Raw genomic sequence first — 14,855 nt, forward strand, 5'->3', positions numbered from 1 at the left:
AGGCGGGATCGTGGATGCGCACTGCTGAGGAGTCTCACAATAGGACGAAACGGCCGTCCAGTGTTTCCAGGTTTTCCATGGTGGTCTAGCTTCAATTGACTCATGATTTCAACTACGAAAATACTGAAATCTCCACAAAACCCCTTCTGATTTGTTTATTTATCTATTTTCTCTAAATTACAGGCATTCATGTATACAGCAGTTTATTAAATGAATCAAACTGTGAAGCTTACTTTATTTATTGTTGCATTCAGTGCCTGAAAAGTTTTCAGTTTAGATCGACTCTTTTGATCAACTTTTTATTTTTAGTCAGACTACTGTATTTTCTGTATATACAAATTATATATCTAAATAAATATTTGAATATATCTGTGATGAAAAGCTCAAGTTTTGTTAAAATTAACGTTTATACTGCGTACCTATCTTTTTCCTCTTTTGCCTTTCATTAACATCCTGCTCTTCATATGAATTCGGTTAAAATTAGGAATCATACCCTTCACTGATGAGTACAGTAACGAACACTAGTTTTATTTGACAAAACATAATTATTCCTCAGAAGATACTCATAATCGATAGTTGTTATATCATGTTTATTCAGTAGCTTAAATGTGAGTAGATATTTCCAGTTTATCTGTTCGTGATACTTCTCATAGTTACTATCAATAATGATGATGACTCCATTTGAATTTCAGTTATTGATTTGCACATCGTTTTTAATCCCTTCCCCATATATCGGGTGATATATTTACGTCTTACACAAAAAAACTACCTGTCTGAGCCGAATATAAAACCTATACATAGCTACTTAGTTGTATTAAATGTAACAAGATTTTGGTTACATTGTGTTCCTTTACCTGCATGGTTGAATTGTGAAGCCTTCATTGGCGTTCTGGACTACATTGTCGGGAATTGTCTGATATAGAATTGAGGCATTTGACTATTTATTTTTCTTTGTGTTCTTGCCGACTGTCTTGTTCAATTGGACACTTGCTACCTGACTGGCTTACCCTACTTGTGTAAATTGATAAGTCACGTCTCCGTCGATATTTCTTATTAAGTTCAAATTAACTTACAGGAATTCTCTAGAATCCTTATTTTTTCGAATTAGAATTTCTACATTTTCCCAATCCGATTCTTGTCCATAATTATCTACGCATAGTGCTACAATATGTTGTATCTTCCCACTGATAATCTGTGTTTGTCTATACATAAGTGATAGGGGAATCTACTTTGGTCGATATAATGTTTGCTACAATTGGTGCATTTTATTTAACGGATGATGTTGCTGCCTTTAGCATAACTTTTTTAATAAAGCACAATAAGTAATTTCTTGCGATCTGAGTTATACAAGGATATGACACACTTTTAAAAAAAAGGTATACTGTCGAACCTTTACTAGGCTCTCCTAATTAAAATAAGTTTACGGCTTAAAATTATACCAGATCAACGTAGCAGTGATGAATTGTAAATTTGAATTTATAATTCTAAACTCGTTGCTGTGGTGTTAAGATGACAGTCTACAGTAATTGATTGATATGATCAACTTCAAGTAATATATTCTAGCTACCTGGTTTACGTTGTTAGTCTGTCAATCAGTCATGGACATTTCTATAAACTCTAATATTGACTTGAAATATTATCGCCAAATCGAACTAAGAAGTATGCCTAATTCATTCAAGTGATCTACTTAGGGGTATAAACAATGAACAAAGTGTTTGAATCGTTAACATCTTTTTACAGTGAATAAACCAGTCATTAAGTTACAGTTGTATTCAACAAGATCATACATGCTAAATGATAAAATATATATATTATGCCATTCAATGAAAAGAAAAAAAACGTAGGTAGTCAACGAAAGTAACGAATTCGAAGAATCGAAGTTACTACAATTTTATGCAGTAAAGTAATTATTTCAGAGAGAAGCAACAATATGTATTGTAGAAGGTCAGATGAATAAATCGGTGGGAGAAGCAAATATTCATTTAACTATTAAGGAAGATTTTTTTTCCTTGGCATCTTTGTTCAAGTGTAAGTAATCGATAGGACTGAATATTTCCATCTTGAATCTTTCTGGATGACAGGGGGATTAACTGTAATTATTACATTTTCATTCTTAAGGTTTTTCTTTGTACGTTTCGAATTTCTTCATGACAGTCTATATTTGTCCACTTTGAGTTGGATGTCATTTTTCTCCTGATATCTTGTACAATGAAATCATAATCAGCGTCCAAAAGCAAACTAGACTGGGCTATTCGGCCATAGCTTCGATTACTGAATTTATGAAAAGCAGCCTGTAAATAGATATTAGCAAAATTAACATATGCTTAATCTCACTATCTGATCAGTTAGTTAAAACTTGTGTGAGCGGTAAAAATGAAGTGGTTCAATGAGTATACTCATAGTGTATTAGTTATTACATGGTGTTATAATATATACATCAAGTTGTACATAATATTAGTGTACTCAACTTTACTCCACACATTCCCATGTGAAGGTTAATGATATAACTCGGCTCTTCGAACTGAATAATAGGCACAGGTGGATTCTAACCTGAGATTCATTAAACTAAAGCCTATCACTTTGATTACCAACCCATGTTGATGGTAAATTTTAAATAATCACAAACATTTTTAGGCAGAATTCCGAATCCCGCGCTGGCGAGATTCGAACCCAGGACCTACCAGTCTCGCGCCAGAGCCCTTAACCGATAGACCACTTAGCCTGCATCCGATGGTGTTAATGTCTAACTTCAACTGATCCACGAAGTTGAGCAACCGTTCACCAATTGTCTTCAGTGAGTTGATATCTCACGACAGACGTGGTTTTGAACTCCACTGGTCACTGCTTCTCACTAGAACTCCTGGATGTACTTCTCGAAGTCCAGTGCTTCCAGGTTTTCCATGGTGGTCTAGCTTCAATTGACTCACGCTTTCAACTATGAAAGATGTAACTCGTTATTTTGTTTACTGAAGTTTTAACATCACAATACGTCAGAAGTTTGGGACATAATAGATAGTATCATTTAACCCTAATATAGTAACCGTGACTTCAAGACTTGGATAATGAACTTCACTTCGTTTATCAGTCTTATAATGATAATCCAACCAGGAAAAAGTATCCTCCAAACATAATTCACAAGCTTTCCGATGGTTCGAACCTATGTTATTCAGTCCTATCCACTGGTTAATGAGACTCCAACTTATTACTGAGTATAGCTATAAATTATTCGATAAATAACAAATAATAACCAGCTTCATGATAAGTGACTCATGTTCAACTCTTTGAAGCAATATGGGTTTCCGTAGATTTCTAGTTATGAATGCTTACAATTGACAACAAGCCTGCGGGGTAATTATAGGATCTTGACAACAGATTGTAAATGCCTAACGTCAAAAAATACTGATGATTGATTTTGTATCGCTCCAAAACATTCCTCAGTCCAGACACTCGATACCTTATACATCACCTAAGGATGATATTGGTTGACATTCAGTAACCAATTGATATGCACTAATGTTTACCAAGTGGTTATTTGGTTATATACTATAGTTTCCGCTCACCGAGATCTGTTAATTTGTATGCATAATAATCAGGACAAATCAGCATCACCTTAATGCTATTTAGATGGCAAGTTATTGTTCATTCGTTCTTGGTTTTCAACAGATAGCAACGCGTGAATAACATAAATAATTGGGACAAGTAGTATTGTTTCACTCCTTTTCCTAAAACTTAATACGTACGATTTTGTGGCTACTTATATTTATTTAAGAATGACCCTTTAGTGCTAAACGTACCGATTTCGAAATTTCTTTTTTTGTTAAATTTCCTATTTGGATTGATCACTTACCTCGTAATTTCTGTTATTTGTATTGGAGATTGGTAAAGTTCGTACAATACTTTGCACATATATAAGTACCATGGGCAACAGATTGGTAACATTCTCATGTCCCATACTCAGGCCAAGTACTTTTGGCCATGTTTCAAATGTTACTGATAAACCCAAACTGCCATTATTTCCAATCTGAATATCATCTGTCTCGCTTTTTCCATTTTCATACTCTAATCGTATAAGTTCACGTGCCAAGTAGACGCCAGCTGCGCATTTTACACTGGCTAAAGTACTTGCAGTTGATAGTTCAGTTAAGTTCAATTCAAAAAGATAACGACAAACTAATTCTATCTATAAATTTATGGGAGAGAAGCAGAGAATAATTTTCAATCATCAACTGCCTATTATTATTATTATTATCATTATTATTATTATTATTAGATTAGAATATAAAAATGCCTATACTTCTAAACCAGTCTAATTGCAAAACACGGGTTTCCAAAATCTCACTGCAACTTACTACACAGACTCATGTTAATATGTTCTGTCACAAGAAACACATTTTACATCAGACCTGCTCAAATTGTAGTAGAAGAGAAGTTTGAACAAGCAACCCAATAACTGATGCTTTAAACATTAAGCCATTGTTCTAGAGAAGCCGTTGTAGTCTTCCTGTCGTACAAGGAATCATGTTTTCTTTTTCTATATAGACCAACTCGGATTACTAAGATATTCTTGGTCAAAAGACTAGTTCATTATCGGGAGAATAACTATATTGGCTGTAGTTGAATTGACTGTTAGGTATGGCTCTTTGTGTTTTTCTTGTCACTTGTATAGTTCCGCATCAATAATTCACAGGCCTTAGTAGAAGCGGATTGTATCGAGTCTATTTTACCCATTTAACTTTATTATTATTTCATTTAGTTTTATTTCATTATTATTGGATCTCGAAACGGTATCTCGCTCACCACAAGATACGTAGGTAACACTGAAGCGTATGAGGTTTAAGGTTACATATTGATGGAGAGTTTTAAACTGAGATGAGATGATTCTTACATACTTCCCAAACTTTAATATTTCTCTAGCATAGAATTCATCACCAAAATCAAATGGAATTCTGAGAATATAGATCTTGGAAGAGCTGAAGATTGAAATACAGAATTGTCTTTTCGAATTGGCCACTTCTATCCAAATATCTGTTCAAAGGATTTTAAATTTCTGATCAAATCGAGCGCTTTAATTGGCTCAAAATCTTTAACATCAAGCTTCCTTTCGTAACATCATTCATTTAGTCATATGCAACATGAAACCTGGCCCATATATTCTTCGGCTCAAGTTGCCACACTACACTAGCATAGTGATGACGAGCCCGGAGTAGAAGAAGTAGTGGCAGCTCCGGCAGTAGTACAAAAAATTGGGTACAGGTGAAAGCATAAAGAGATATAGAGACTCAGAAAGTACAAAGAATGAATGTATTTGCGCCATTGCGGAAGACTTTAATCCATGTCACCCAAAGTCTTCAGCCATTGGTCATGATAATCACGTGGACCTCAACCAGATATTCTGCATCTGCTTGATGATGACTTTCGTGAACTGATCCCACATCTTGGTTAGACCCCTGAGCTTTAAACCATCATACTGCTCTTGTTACATCAGTATCTACACTCGTATGTCAACCAAATTGTTAAATCGCTCAAACAAACTGATAAAACTGTATCAATCGAGTAAATTCAGTAACAACTTATTGGTTGTGGTCCCTTATGCCAACAACGGGAAAAACAAATCCTTACAAATAACCTCGTACCCGTTGAACAAGTGTGTGGCTATTCGGACTCAGTAGCCTAGTGGATGACGCTCTGACATCGTAATTGAAAGGTTCTGAGCCTCAATATGAAAATAAACACTAGGATCCAGATGCGTCAAGCTGATGAGCATCAGTGAATGAAACACGCATCTTGAATTTCACTGCTAGACGCAATCCAACCAAGTGCCAGTATCGACGAAATCTGCTCAATGTGAAATTACAGCAAGATAAGCTGTTCAGTTTCAGTCCTAACCCTTCCAAAAAGATTCCCTACAGTATCTAAATAAACGTTATCTTATTAAGTCATAGCTAACACCCTTATAATTAGTTATTATTATTCACTATTATTTAAAAAACCCAGTGAGAAACAAGAAGGACTGGACATCTGTTTCGTCCTAGTATGGAACTCATCCGCAGTAGGCATTCACGACCCCACTGCAAGAGGGACCGAAACCAAGACCTTCGGTCTCACGCACGTACATTTAATCTCTAGACTATAGAGCCGGCTTACAATTGTATACATGTCTAACTGCTATCAATGCATAATACCGTTCAATAATCTTCCAATGTATTGAATGGGCAACTACTTCACATTCAGCATTGTTGAACTCCACTAGAACTCCGGAATTATCTGTCGAAATTCGATGCTAGTGAATACATGAATATTTACTATAGGGAGTTTATGGAGTTCTTTTACTTTTATAGTCAGTATCATGGACCGATCATAGTTAACCTATCGTACGTAAAAATAACTTGATAAAGATATAGAATGTAATCAATTTCTTATTCCTATAGTTAAAATAAAACTTACCTTCGCCTTGCCAGTTAGAGTTAGATCATTACAAGCTGCAAATGCACGATCTAAAAAGTGATGTGGTAAGGGTATATTGATATCAAAATTCAACGCTTCTAACATTTTAAATTCAAAATCTAGTACCTTTATAAGTAAAAGAACAAAGTAAAGTAGAATGGTCAAAGTAGCTTCATTGTTTACACGTCGTACTAAATTTGGCTTAAGAGCAATTGAAAACCTGAAATGGTTGGGCAAGTCATTCACCCTAATATGGAGTTATATACGTGAAGAATTTCAAGTCAGGCTGTCGGGAAAAAAACATCTGAAATATGTCTCACTTCTGTGGCCTCAGTTTTGATGACGCTTTGTTATTCCACCAATTGTATTGAATGGTATAACACCAGATCCAGAAGCAGCCATCAGTGAGCTTAGATAGAATTAGTTCCACCTACTAAGCTTCATGGAAACAATTTCTAAATTAATCAATAAATGTAGGATATATTGCGCTTATAAATACTGTTTCTGTGAGCTTTTTATAACTAATGCTCCCAAATGCCCTGGCACGGCCGATAGTGGGGAGAGTCAGCTCTCCCTCTCCGAATGCCCACATGGACACGTGCATATAACCACTACCATGGAAATCCTACTCACTGGCTTCTCGCGGCACTATTGATGTTCACGAAATTGAAAGGACGAAAAGCGAATTTCCGACGCTTTAACCGGGTTGGTGGGGAACATGGGCTCACGTATCCCAAGGGAACAACTGGCGTATGAATCAATCGTTGGTCACCGACTACCATGGGACTGCATCCTCTTACGATGCTTCACTGTCTTATGGATTAGACCTTTGGGTCGGAGGTTCGGGATGTGGTCCCCTGAGAAAACTACCTGTTTCGGTTTGAGTACCCGTGCAGTATCCCAGCCCCCGCAAAAATCGAATGATTTATGTGGCGCATATGTATCTGGTGTCCCTTTGTACCAATATTTATGTGTTTAAATAAATAAGTAAAATAAATTACAACTAATCCTTTGTGGACTACTATCATAAGTTTTGACTTTTATGCACTGACTGAAAACTCTGGTAGTCTAAACATGCAAATAAAATAAGAATCAAGGTTACACTCGTAAACTGTTGAAAGTTTATTGATCTAACTGGAGTCATTGGGCGGATGAATCGTAATGTTGATGAGGTAGATTGTATTGTAGATGATAAGTCATTCGACTACAATTGAAAATGCCTAAGAAGCTGGTTGGAACACAAAAGTCGGTGAGGTAAATGACCAGAGTTTCGGTACCCTGCGGTTAGTTATTGCTAACTATTGAAAGCAATGGTAATACAAACTCTGAACCATATTAATACACTCATTTTGAACTACATTTACTCGTCCTTGCAGCGATGAAAGTGATTGCATATTAGTAAAGTATATTCTGTAGATTGAAGAAAAAGCTTTATGTAAACTAACTGAATGAGTGTTATGTTACCACTTTGTTGGTAACACTGTAAATTTGATATGCTACAAACGCTATCAAACAGCAGCAGTCACACAGCATTATTATTATTAATAGTTACGTAAGCACACAGACTAATTAATTTTTATTTGCTCAATTCGTCATAGGTTAGAAATATGTTTTGTAATATCATGTCGCAAGTTCATTAACAAAATTGATTAGAGACTTTATCTACACCTAACACTGATAATGGATCAGAAAATTTATGTATATAAATAGTTGTATGCATACTGATAAAAAGCTGACAGATGGAATCAACCGTTATGTACCTGAAGGTAGAATAAATATGATTATTCAGATTACATATTATCTTGTCCAATAAAACATCATGAAGATCGAATGCTTCGAGTTGATATCCACTGTGGTGAGGTCTCAAAACCTAACCCCATCTACACCAGTTTGAAAACCGGATAGGATCAATTACTTTTATTCTAGGTATGTGAATGAAACCTGAGTACACAAATCTGCACTTGTTGGGTAAGCTGTACGGTTATCCTTATTATTATATATCAAATAAGTAATAAAACATTTTAATTAAGTCAACTTAGTAGTTACCTGTTTAGAATTATACGAATCCTCAGTCAAATAACACAAAATTTTAGTTGCTGGAGGGAAGCGTTCAACGAATTTTACAGCAATAAATATTGCTGTAACACCAAGTAGCTGGTATTCTGACGGATATAAAGTAATTTGTCTCCAGGTATACTGATCAACTAAACTGACAGCTAGATGCAATGATTCTGTGCGCAACTTTAAATATTGTTGAACCTAGAATTTAAACAAAAGATAATGTATATAGGGATTTAAAGCATAAGTTTCGGATTCAAATAAAAAGCATGTATGAAAACGATTAATTAATTTCATAATTTACATACCTCAACAAAAGGTATACGTAGCAGACAGTCGATACTGTTAAATCACGACTTCTATGAATCACTTGTAAATATCGAAAACTTACAACCATGATATGTATTCTTCTCTTAAAAAAGAATCATTATGTTCAACGTTATTTTAAATGAACATTTGGACTAGTGGCTAACTGGACAGGTAACAATTCGATCTTTTTCGTTTTATTTATTTATTTATTTAAACACATAATTATTCGTACAAAGGGACACCAGATACATATGCGCCACATAAATCATTCGATTTTTGCGGGGGCTGGTATACTACACGGGTGTCAAAACCGAAACAGGTGGTTTTCTTATGAAGCCACATCCCGAACCTTTGACCTAAAGGTCTAATCCACAAGACAGTGGAGCAACCTTAGGAGATGCAGTCCTATGTTAGCCGGTGACCAACAATAGGTTCATACGTCATTTGTTCCCTCAAGATTCTGGAGCCCATGTTCACTATTGGTTTGAAATCAGGGTTTTCCAACTCCCCTATGTGGACCTTCTATGTTCACCACCAACCCGGTTAAAGCGTCGGAAATTCGCTTTCCATACTCTCAATTTCATGAACATCAATAGTGACACAAGAAGCCAGTGAGTAGGACTTTCCTGGTAGTGGTTATATGCACGTGTCCATGTGAGCGTTTGGAGGGGGAGAGCTGACTCTCCCCACTATCAGCCGTACCAGGCATTGGACGACTATTTAGATGTAAGTAATCAAATTCACTTTGTGACCATTTAGCTGAGTGACTCAAACTGAAAGCATGCTGTATTTGAAGTCAAATGACTGGAAGCCATTAGCATTAAGATGTATTCTAAGTGGAAAGATCTGGTATCGTTTGCTTGGATGTTTTTTTTTAAATTTCAACATGTTAATCTGAAATAACTTCACAAGTTGAGGGCAGAAAAATATTCGTTCAATAATTTGAGTAATTTGTTTCTGTGTTAGTAATTTAATTAGATTTAATGATTTTCCATACAAAATAAAGTCAATTCAGTCACATCATAGCTTAGTAGTATTTCTTCCTAAGATGAACCTGTCATTTGCACAAAAACTTCCACTATATTCCTATGAATAGTATTCCTTATGGATACAGGAAAACAACTCACATAAAGATAAAGTTCCTGAAGTAATTTTCTTTAAACTTTTAATCAAGTTACTGAGCATTATTCAATATCATAACTTGAATAGAACAGTTTTATTAAAATTAATATAGGTGGTACCTTTGAATGTGCTGGAGATACTTCTCATAACGGACTGTGACTTATACAGTTAAAAATGTTATAAATGAAATAGTAATAATAGGTCACTCTGTTACTAATTAATTGAAGTCAAAAATGACAACTTTCTGAATCTAACTCATTATCCTTAAGATACTTTATCTAGTTACATTAACTAAAGATGATTCGGTATAATCCTGTTTGTGATATTATACTGAATACTGATGGAATGTTGTAACTTATGGTAGAACATATGTTAAATATTTCCAAGTCTTCCATAATCTTGTATTTTTAGAGTAGTCCGTTATGTAAGCTAAAATTATTTCTATATATTTAGATTCATATTTATCTTATTTCTACATGTTCGTGTATATTTACAAAAAACACAAGAATTGCTAGTAAGGGGACTAGGCTATAGTAAACATTCAAAAGCAAAATGTACTGTAATGGCATTATTATAATAATTTGATTAGTTACTTTTCCAGTACAATTCATCAATCCAGTTTAACTACCATGTGTTGTAGCAAACATCGTGTTCATGAAGCTTCTGCAACACTATAATGGCGTTAATAAAACCTGTAAAGTACATGTTCTGTTTTAGACAATATTGTTATTCAAAGAAAGATTTTAGACGGGATTAATATTTGAAATACTCAAAAATATTTTTGTTACTTTGATCACAAACTGACATCATTTGAAAAGCTACAAAAACATAGGGAGTTTTTAATGGCCGTTTCATCATAGTTTAGGACCTCTGAACGGTGGGCACCTATGAACCCTATTCACAGGAGAATACAGGACCTTCAGCTCATGCAAGGACCACAATACTGTTCGACCATTGAGTTGGAATTAAACTCTCTCGATTTTTCAAATCCAGTTATTTTGAATTATAGCACAATCCTGATTTTAAATTGTTTCCCAACTAGTGTTAATTCTGAATATAAATAATCCCTCGATTTAACAAGATCTTCAAAAACCAACTTTATCTCTTTAATGATTAAACTCACTCTTATCATCCAATCGCAAAGAGTTGCTCTTACAGTTTCTGTTAAACCATGTCGTTCCAAGAAATTCGCTTGATAATACGAAGCCGCTTTCAAATCTTGGATGAATAAGTAACGAAAAATCTGTGTGTTGGGTTGAGCAGCCATGAATAAAATGAGAAAAATAGTGATTATATATCAAATATGGATCAGTATGAAAGATAAGACGCACAGTCCATTGTTCATTACTCAAAATACAGTGTTCAATGTACAATGTTGACGCTGGACAAGCAATTACACACTGTGATACATAAATAAATATCTTTTCTATCAAACAGGCTAATATAAATTCATTTGCATTGGTTGTTTGGATCTTTTCATTGATGTTTAGGTATATAATTAACCAGGATCTTTCTATATGTGTGTATCCTGTGACTTGATGGCAATATCAGAGTAACCCTTACAGGCTGCACACATCCCAAAGGAGACTGGTCATTTGCAGTCCTGAGCATCAATGGGACGGTTCAAACAACCAAGACAAATAAATGAAAATCCAACCTCGTCACAGAACCCAGTAGCTATTTGAACTCATTAACCAAGTTGACAACTCAGTGGTGTTTGGATCAAAAGATACTGGGTTCAAGTGCTGGGATGAACATCAATTCTGGGACGTGGACGCACCCATCTGACGAGTCCCAAATGAAAAGAAACACGAATCCTTGATCTCACTGCTAGCTACCATTCAACTCTGCTTCTCGGGTTGATGTAAGCTTAATTACGCGTTAGTGATATAAGATTTGTTCTATAAAAGATTTATCGCCCTCAGAGGAAATTACTGACGGAGATTACTGGGTTCTGAAGTGATTCCAGGTTCTTCAAACGTTTTGAAATTATGAAAGAAATAGATAAGTCGTATCATTGAAGTCAGTCTTTTAGATTATCACTTCCACATATAATTCAATCTTTTTGATAAACGTTAGAAAGATGCGTATGTAACATAAAGACTGATGACACCTGATAAGTTAATTATTACAGAATTGATTGATACCATCAAGCTAAACAAACCACATAGTTTACCCATTCATAGATCATTCATTATTTAATTAAGTGACGTCTCGAATTCTCACATTGAAATACTGATGCTTTAGGTTTACTTATCATACTTTTCATCGTCATTGAGAAAATGTATCAACACTCGCTGGTAGAGCCTATTCAGTATGCAACTTCATTGTTATGAAACTCTCTACTAACCGTTCATAGTCTTTTTCATCATGGGGGTTGGCTTGGAAACACTTATTGATTTTAGGTAACATGAACAGGATATCTGAACTTAAAAAGTGTGTAGAATTTGTTGTATTATCTTTATTTCAGATCATTTGTTACTGCAGTTTAGGGAAGATTACTTAAGCATAGACTGTCTAAAGTTACTCATTTGCTGCTTTTCAACATAAAGTGTTCCTTTAAAATCATTGAAAATAGTAACCTTCATTGTGATGGTTTTTTACTCAGTCGGATTTCAGTCGGAAGTTGAAATTCAAATATTTTGTTCGCACAGCGACATCGATCATACTTGACTTTTGATGATAGTCATAGTGTGTATCCGATTATATTATAACTTATTTTAGATACAAAAAATCAGATAAACAGCTAAACAGGTGCTTCTTTCGAGAGTGAATCTCCTTGGAGTTGATAGTGTTAAACTACAATCTTCAAGGTCTATGATAATTCCTTAAACAATGGAAAGATTATTTAATTAACTCAAATTATATCACTTGATCCATATGTATTCATGTTTATTACAGAACGCCTTCTTACTGAACCTCAAAGAAACATTTACTTTAAATCTTAAAACAAAGACCGACTTACACGTTCGTGATTCAAGTGAAATTCTCCCAAATGTTTTTCATCGGCTGCAGATCGTGGCAGTGAAATCACTGAACAATGACTATAGTGTGGTTTTACTTTCTCGTTGGAACTATTATTATCATTATCACGATAGTATTCAGTAGGAATTTCATTTCTTGTTATCTCATTGTTAATCTCTTTTTCAAAAATTATGGGTAATTCATCAAAGAATAGCGCTGTCATCATTTTGGTGCTTTCTACGACAGACCATTTAATCAATCTTTTATTCTTGTTGCACTTGTATAAATCACTTTCCTGACTAGTAATTATTCCTTCCAATTGATCATCAACTATTTGATCATATGATTGACGTTGGAAAATACACTCTTCACTTTTAATCTGAATTTGATCCCATTCGGTTATTTTACGTATATTATCATTTAGAGTAAGCTTTCGAAAATGTATCAATCCTACTACTGAATCATCTATAGACTTGGATTTTTCTAAAGAATAATGTGAAAGAAATGAAGAATGGGAGAGACTCATAACACATGAACAGTCTTTATCATAGAATATCTATTAAGAAATATTTGTGTTCAAGTGTTCCTAATCTATTTCATTTTTACAATCTCTTGTGTGCATGATGAATATTACATGAAAGTAGACTAATCGGTTTCATTTTCGTCTAGATTGAATAGAAAAGAAGTGTATTTTATGAGAGAACACCTTTTACAACTACAGAGACTATTATCACTATTTGAAACTTTCTCTAACCCATTCTATTAATTTACCCAATCATGTATTTCTGAACTCAAACCACAACGATCAGTTAATTAGAAGTCAATTAAATGATCCTTATAACTAGGTGAAATAATGGAACGAACATGTAAGAATTAATATAAAGTTGTTTGTGAGGATTGTAGAATCTTCATGCTTTCAACGATGAAGTAATCTTAGCTAGATCAGTCTAGAGGTTGAACGTTCGCTCTCAAGATCGAAGGTCATAGGTTTGACCCCTTATGGTGAAGCCGCAGATGCTCATAACTGAGCAGTCGCATTCTAGGATGAGATAGCCATCCAGTGTTCCCTGGTATTCAGTGATAATCTATCTAAGTTCAGTTCGTGATTTAAATCTTGAAATTGATTTTCTGTCTCATAAATCAAAAACCGGATCCCTAACCAATGATCTAATTTCAGTACTTTGTTAGATACATATCGATGGTGCAACCGAGTAAAAATAAGATTGCATATCATTTGTGACCTGTTACGAAATAAATTTCATTCATTTTTTATTAGAATGACTGATCTTTAGGTTGAGACTAAGTTGACAACAACTAGGTATATTCACTGACAATAGTTGTGTCATATGAAAGATTGACTAAAATCACAAAACAATGATAACTGAGTACACAAAAAACACATATATTACAGAATCTGAAATTCTCACATTCGATTGTGCTTCGAGTCTGACTGGCCGATTACTAATGAGTCCCAATATAACTAATTCCTGATATTATCTGATGTAAATCATCTCCAAAAACTAGATAACTTTACATAAATTGCACAAATAAAAAGCAAAAATTGTTACGAGCAATAAATTACTAACGAACTTGTCAAAAAACAGTTTATTACCCGAGTTTAGTTTCTTCGTTTGTTCAGCATTATTGTTTTTGTTAGACTTTCTCAACTCCATCAAACCACGTGTTCTAATCGATTTAAAAGCACCAGTAGCACTACAGACAGTATTGCGTCGTAAACCAACATTCAAATTCTCTTTGCCAACTTTATTTGGATCTAAACCAATTTGATCATTTTTAGTGTATTGTTCATTTTCTTTATTGTACTGTACACTATGATGGCGACCAAGTGTACGCCGATTTTTCAATCCAGTTAATAAAATTGATCGACCATTGCCTTTTCTGTTAGGTGGTATAGTTTCTGTGTCTGTGGATGGTAATCCATCATGCTTTTTCTTAGG

At 34.5% G+C, this 14,855-nt stretch overlaps 1 protein-coding gene across 1 annotated transcript; it reads right to left on the reverse strand.

The window, feature by feature from the left end:
- Positions 1 to 2,099: 2,099 nt before the first annotated feature.
- Positions 2,100 to 14,570, reverse strand: Smp_130970 (putative cyclins; the record flags this gene model as incomplete). Its single annotated transcript, XM_018792960.1, has 7 exons — positions 2,100 to 2,291; positions 3,848 to 4,180; positions 6,445 to 6,570; positions 8,491 to 8,703; positions 11,057 to 11,176; positions 12,899 to 13,380; positions 14,510 to 14,570. The coding sequence occupies 7 exons, from the start codon at positions 14,568 to 14,570 to the stop codon at positions 2,100 to 2,102; spliced, it is 1,527 nt and encodes a 508-aa protein (XP_018647520.1).
- Between the last annotated feature and the right edge of the window lie 285 nt (positions 14,571 to 14,855).

This window comes from Schistosoma mansoni, chromosome 1, assembly GCF_000237925.1.
Source record: "Schistosoma mansoni strain Puerto Rico chromosome 1, complete genome".
Taxonomy (NCBI): domain Eukaryota; kingdom Metazoa; phylum Platyhelminthes; class Trematoda; order Strigeidida; family Schistosomatidae; genus Schistosoma; species Schistosoma mansoni.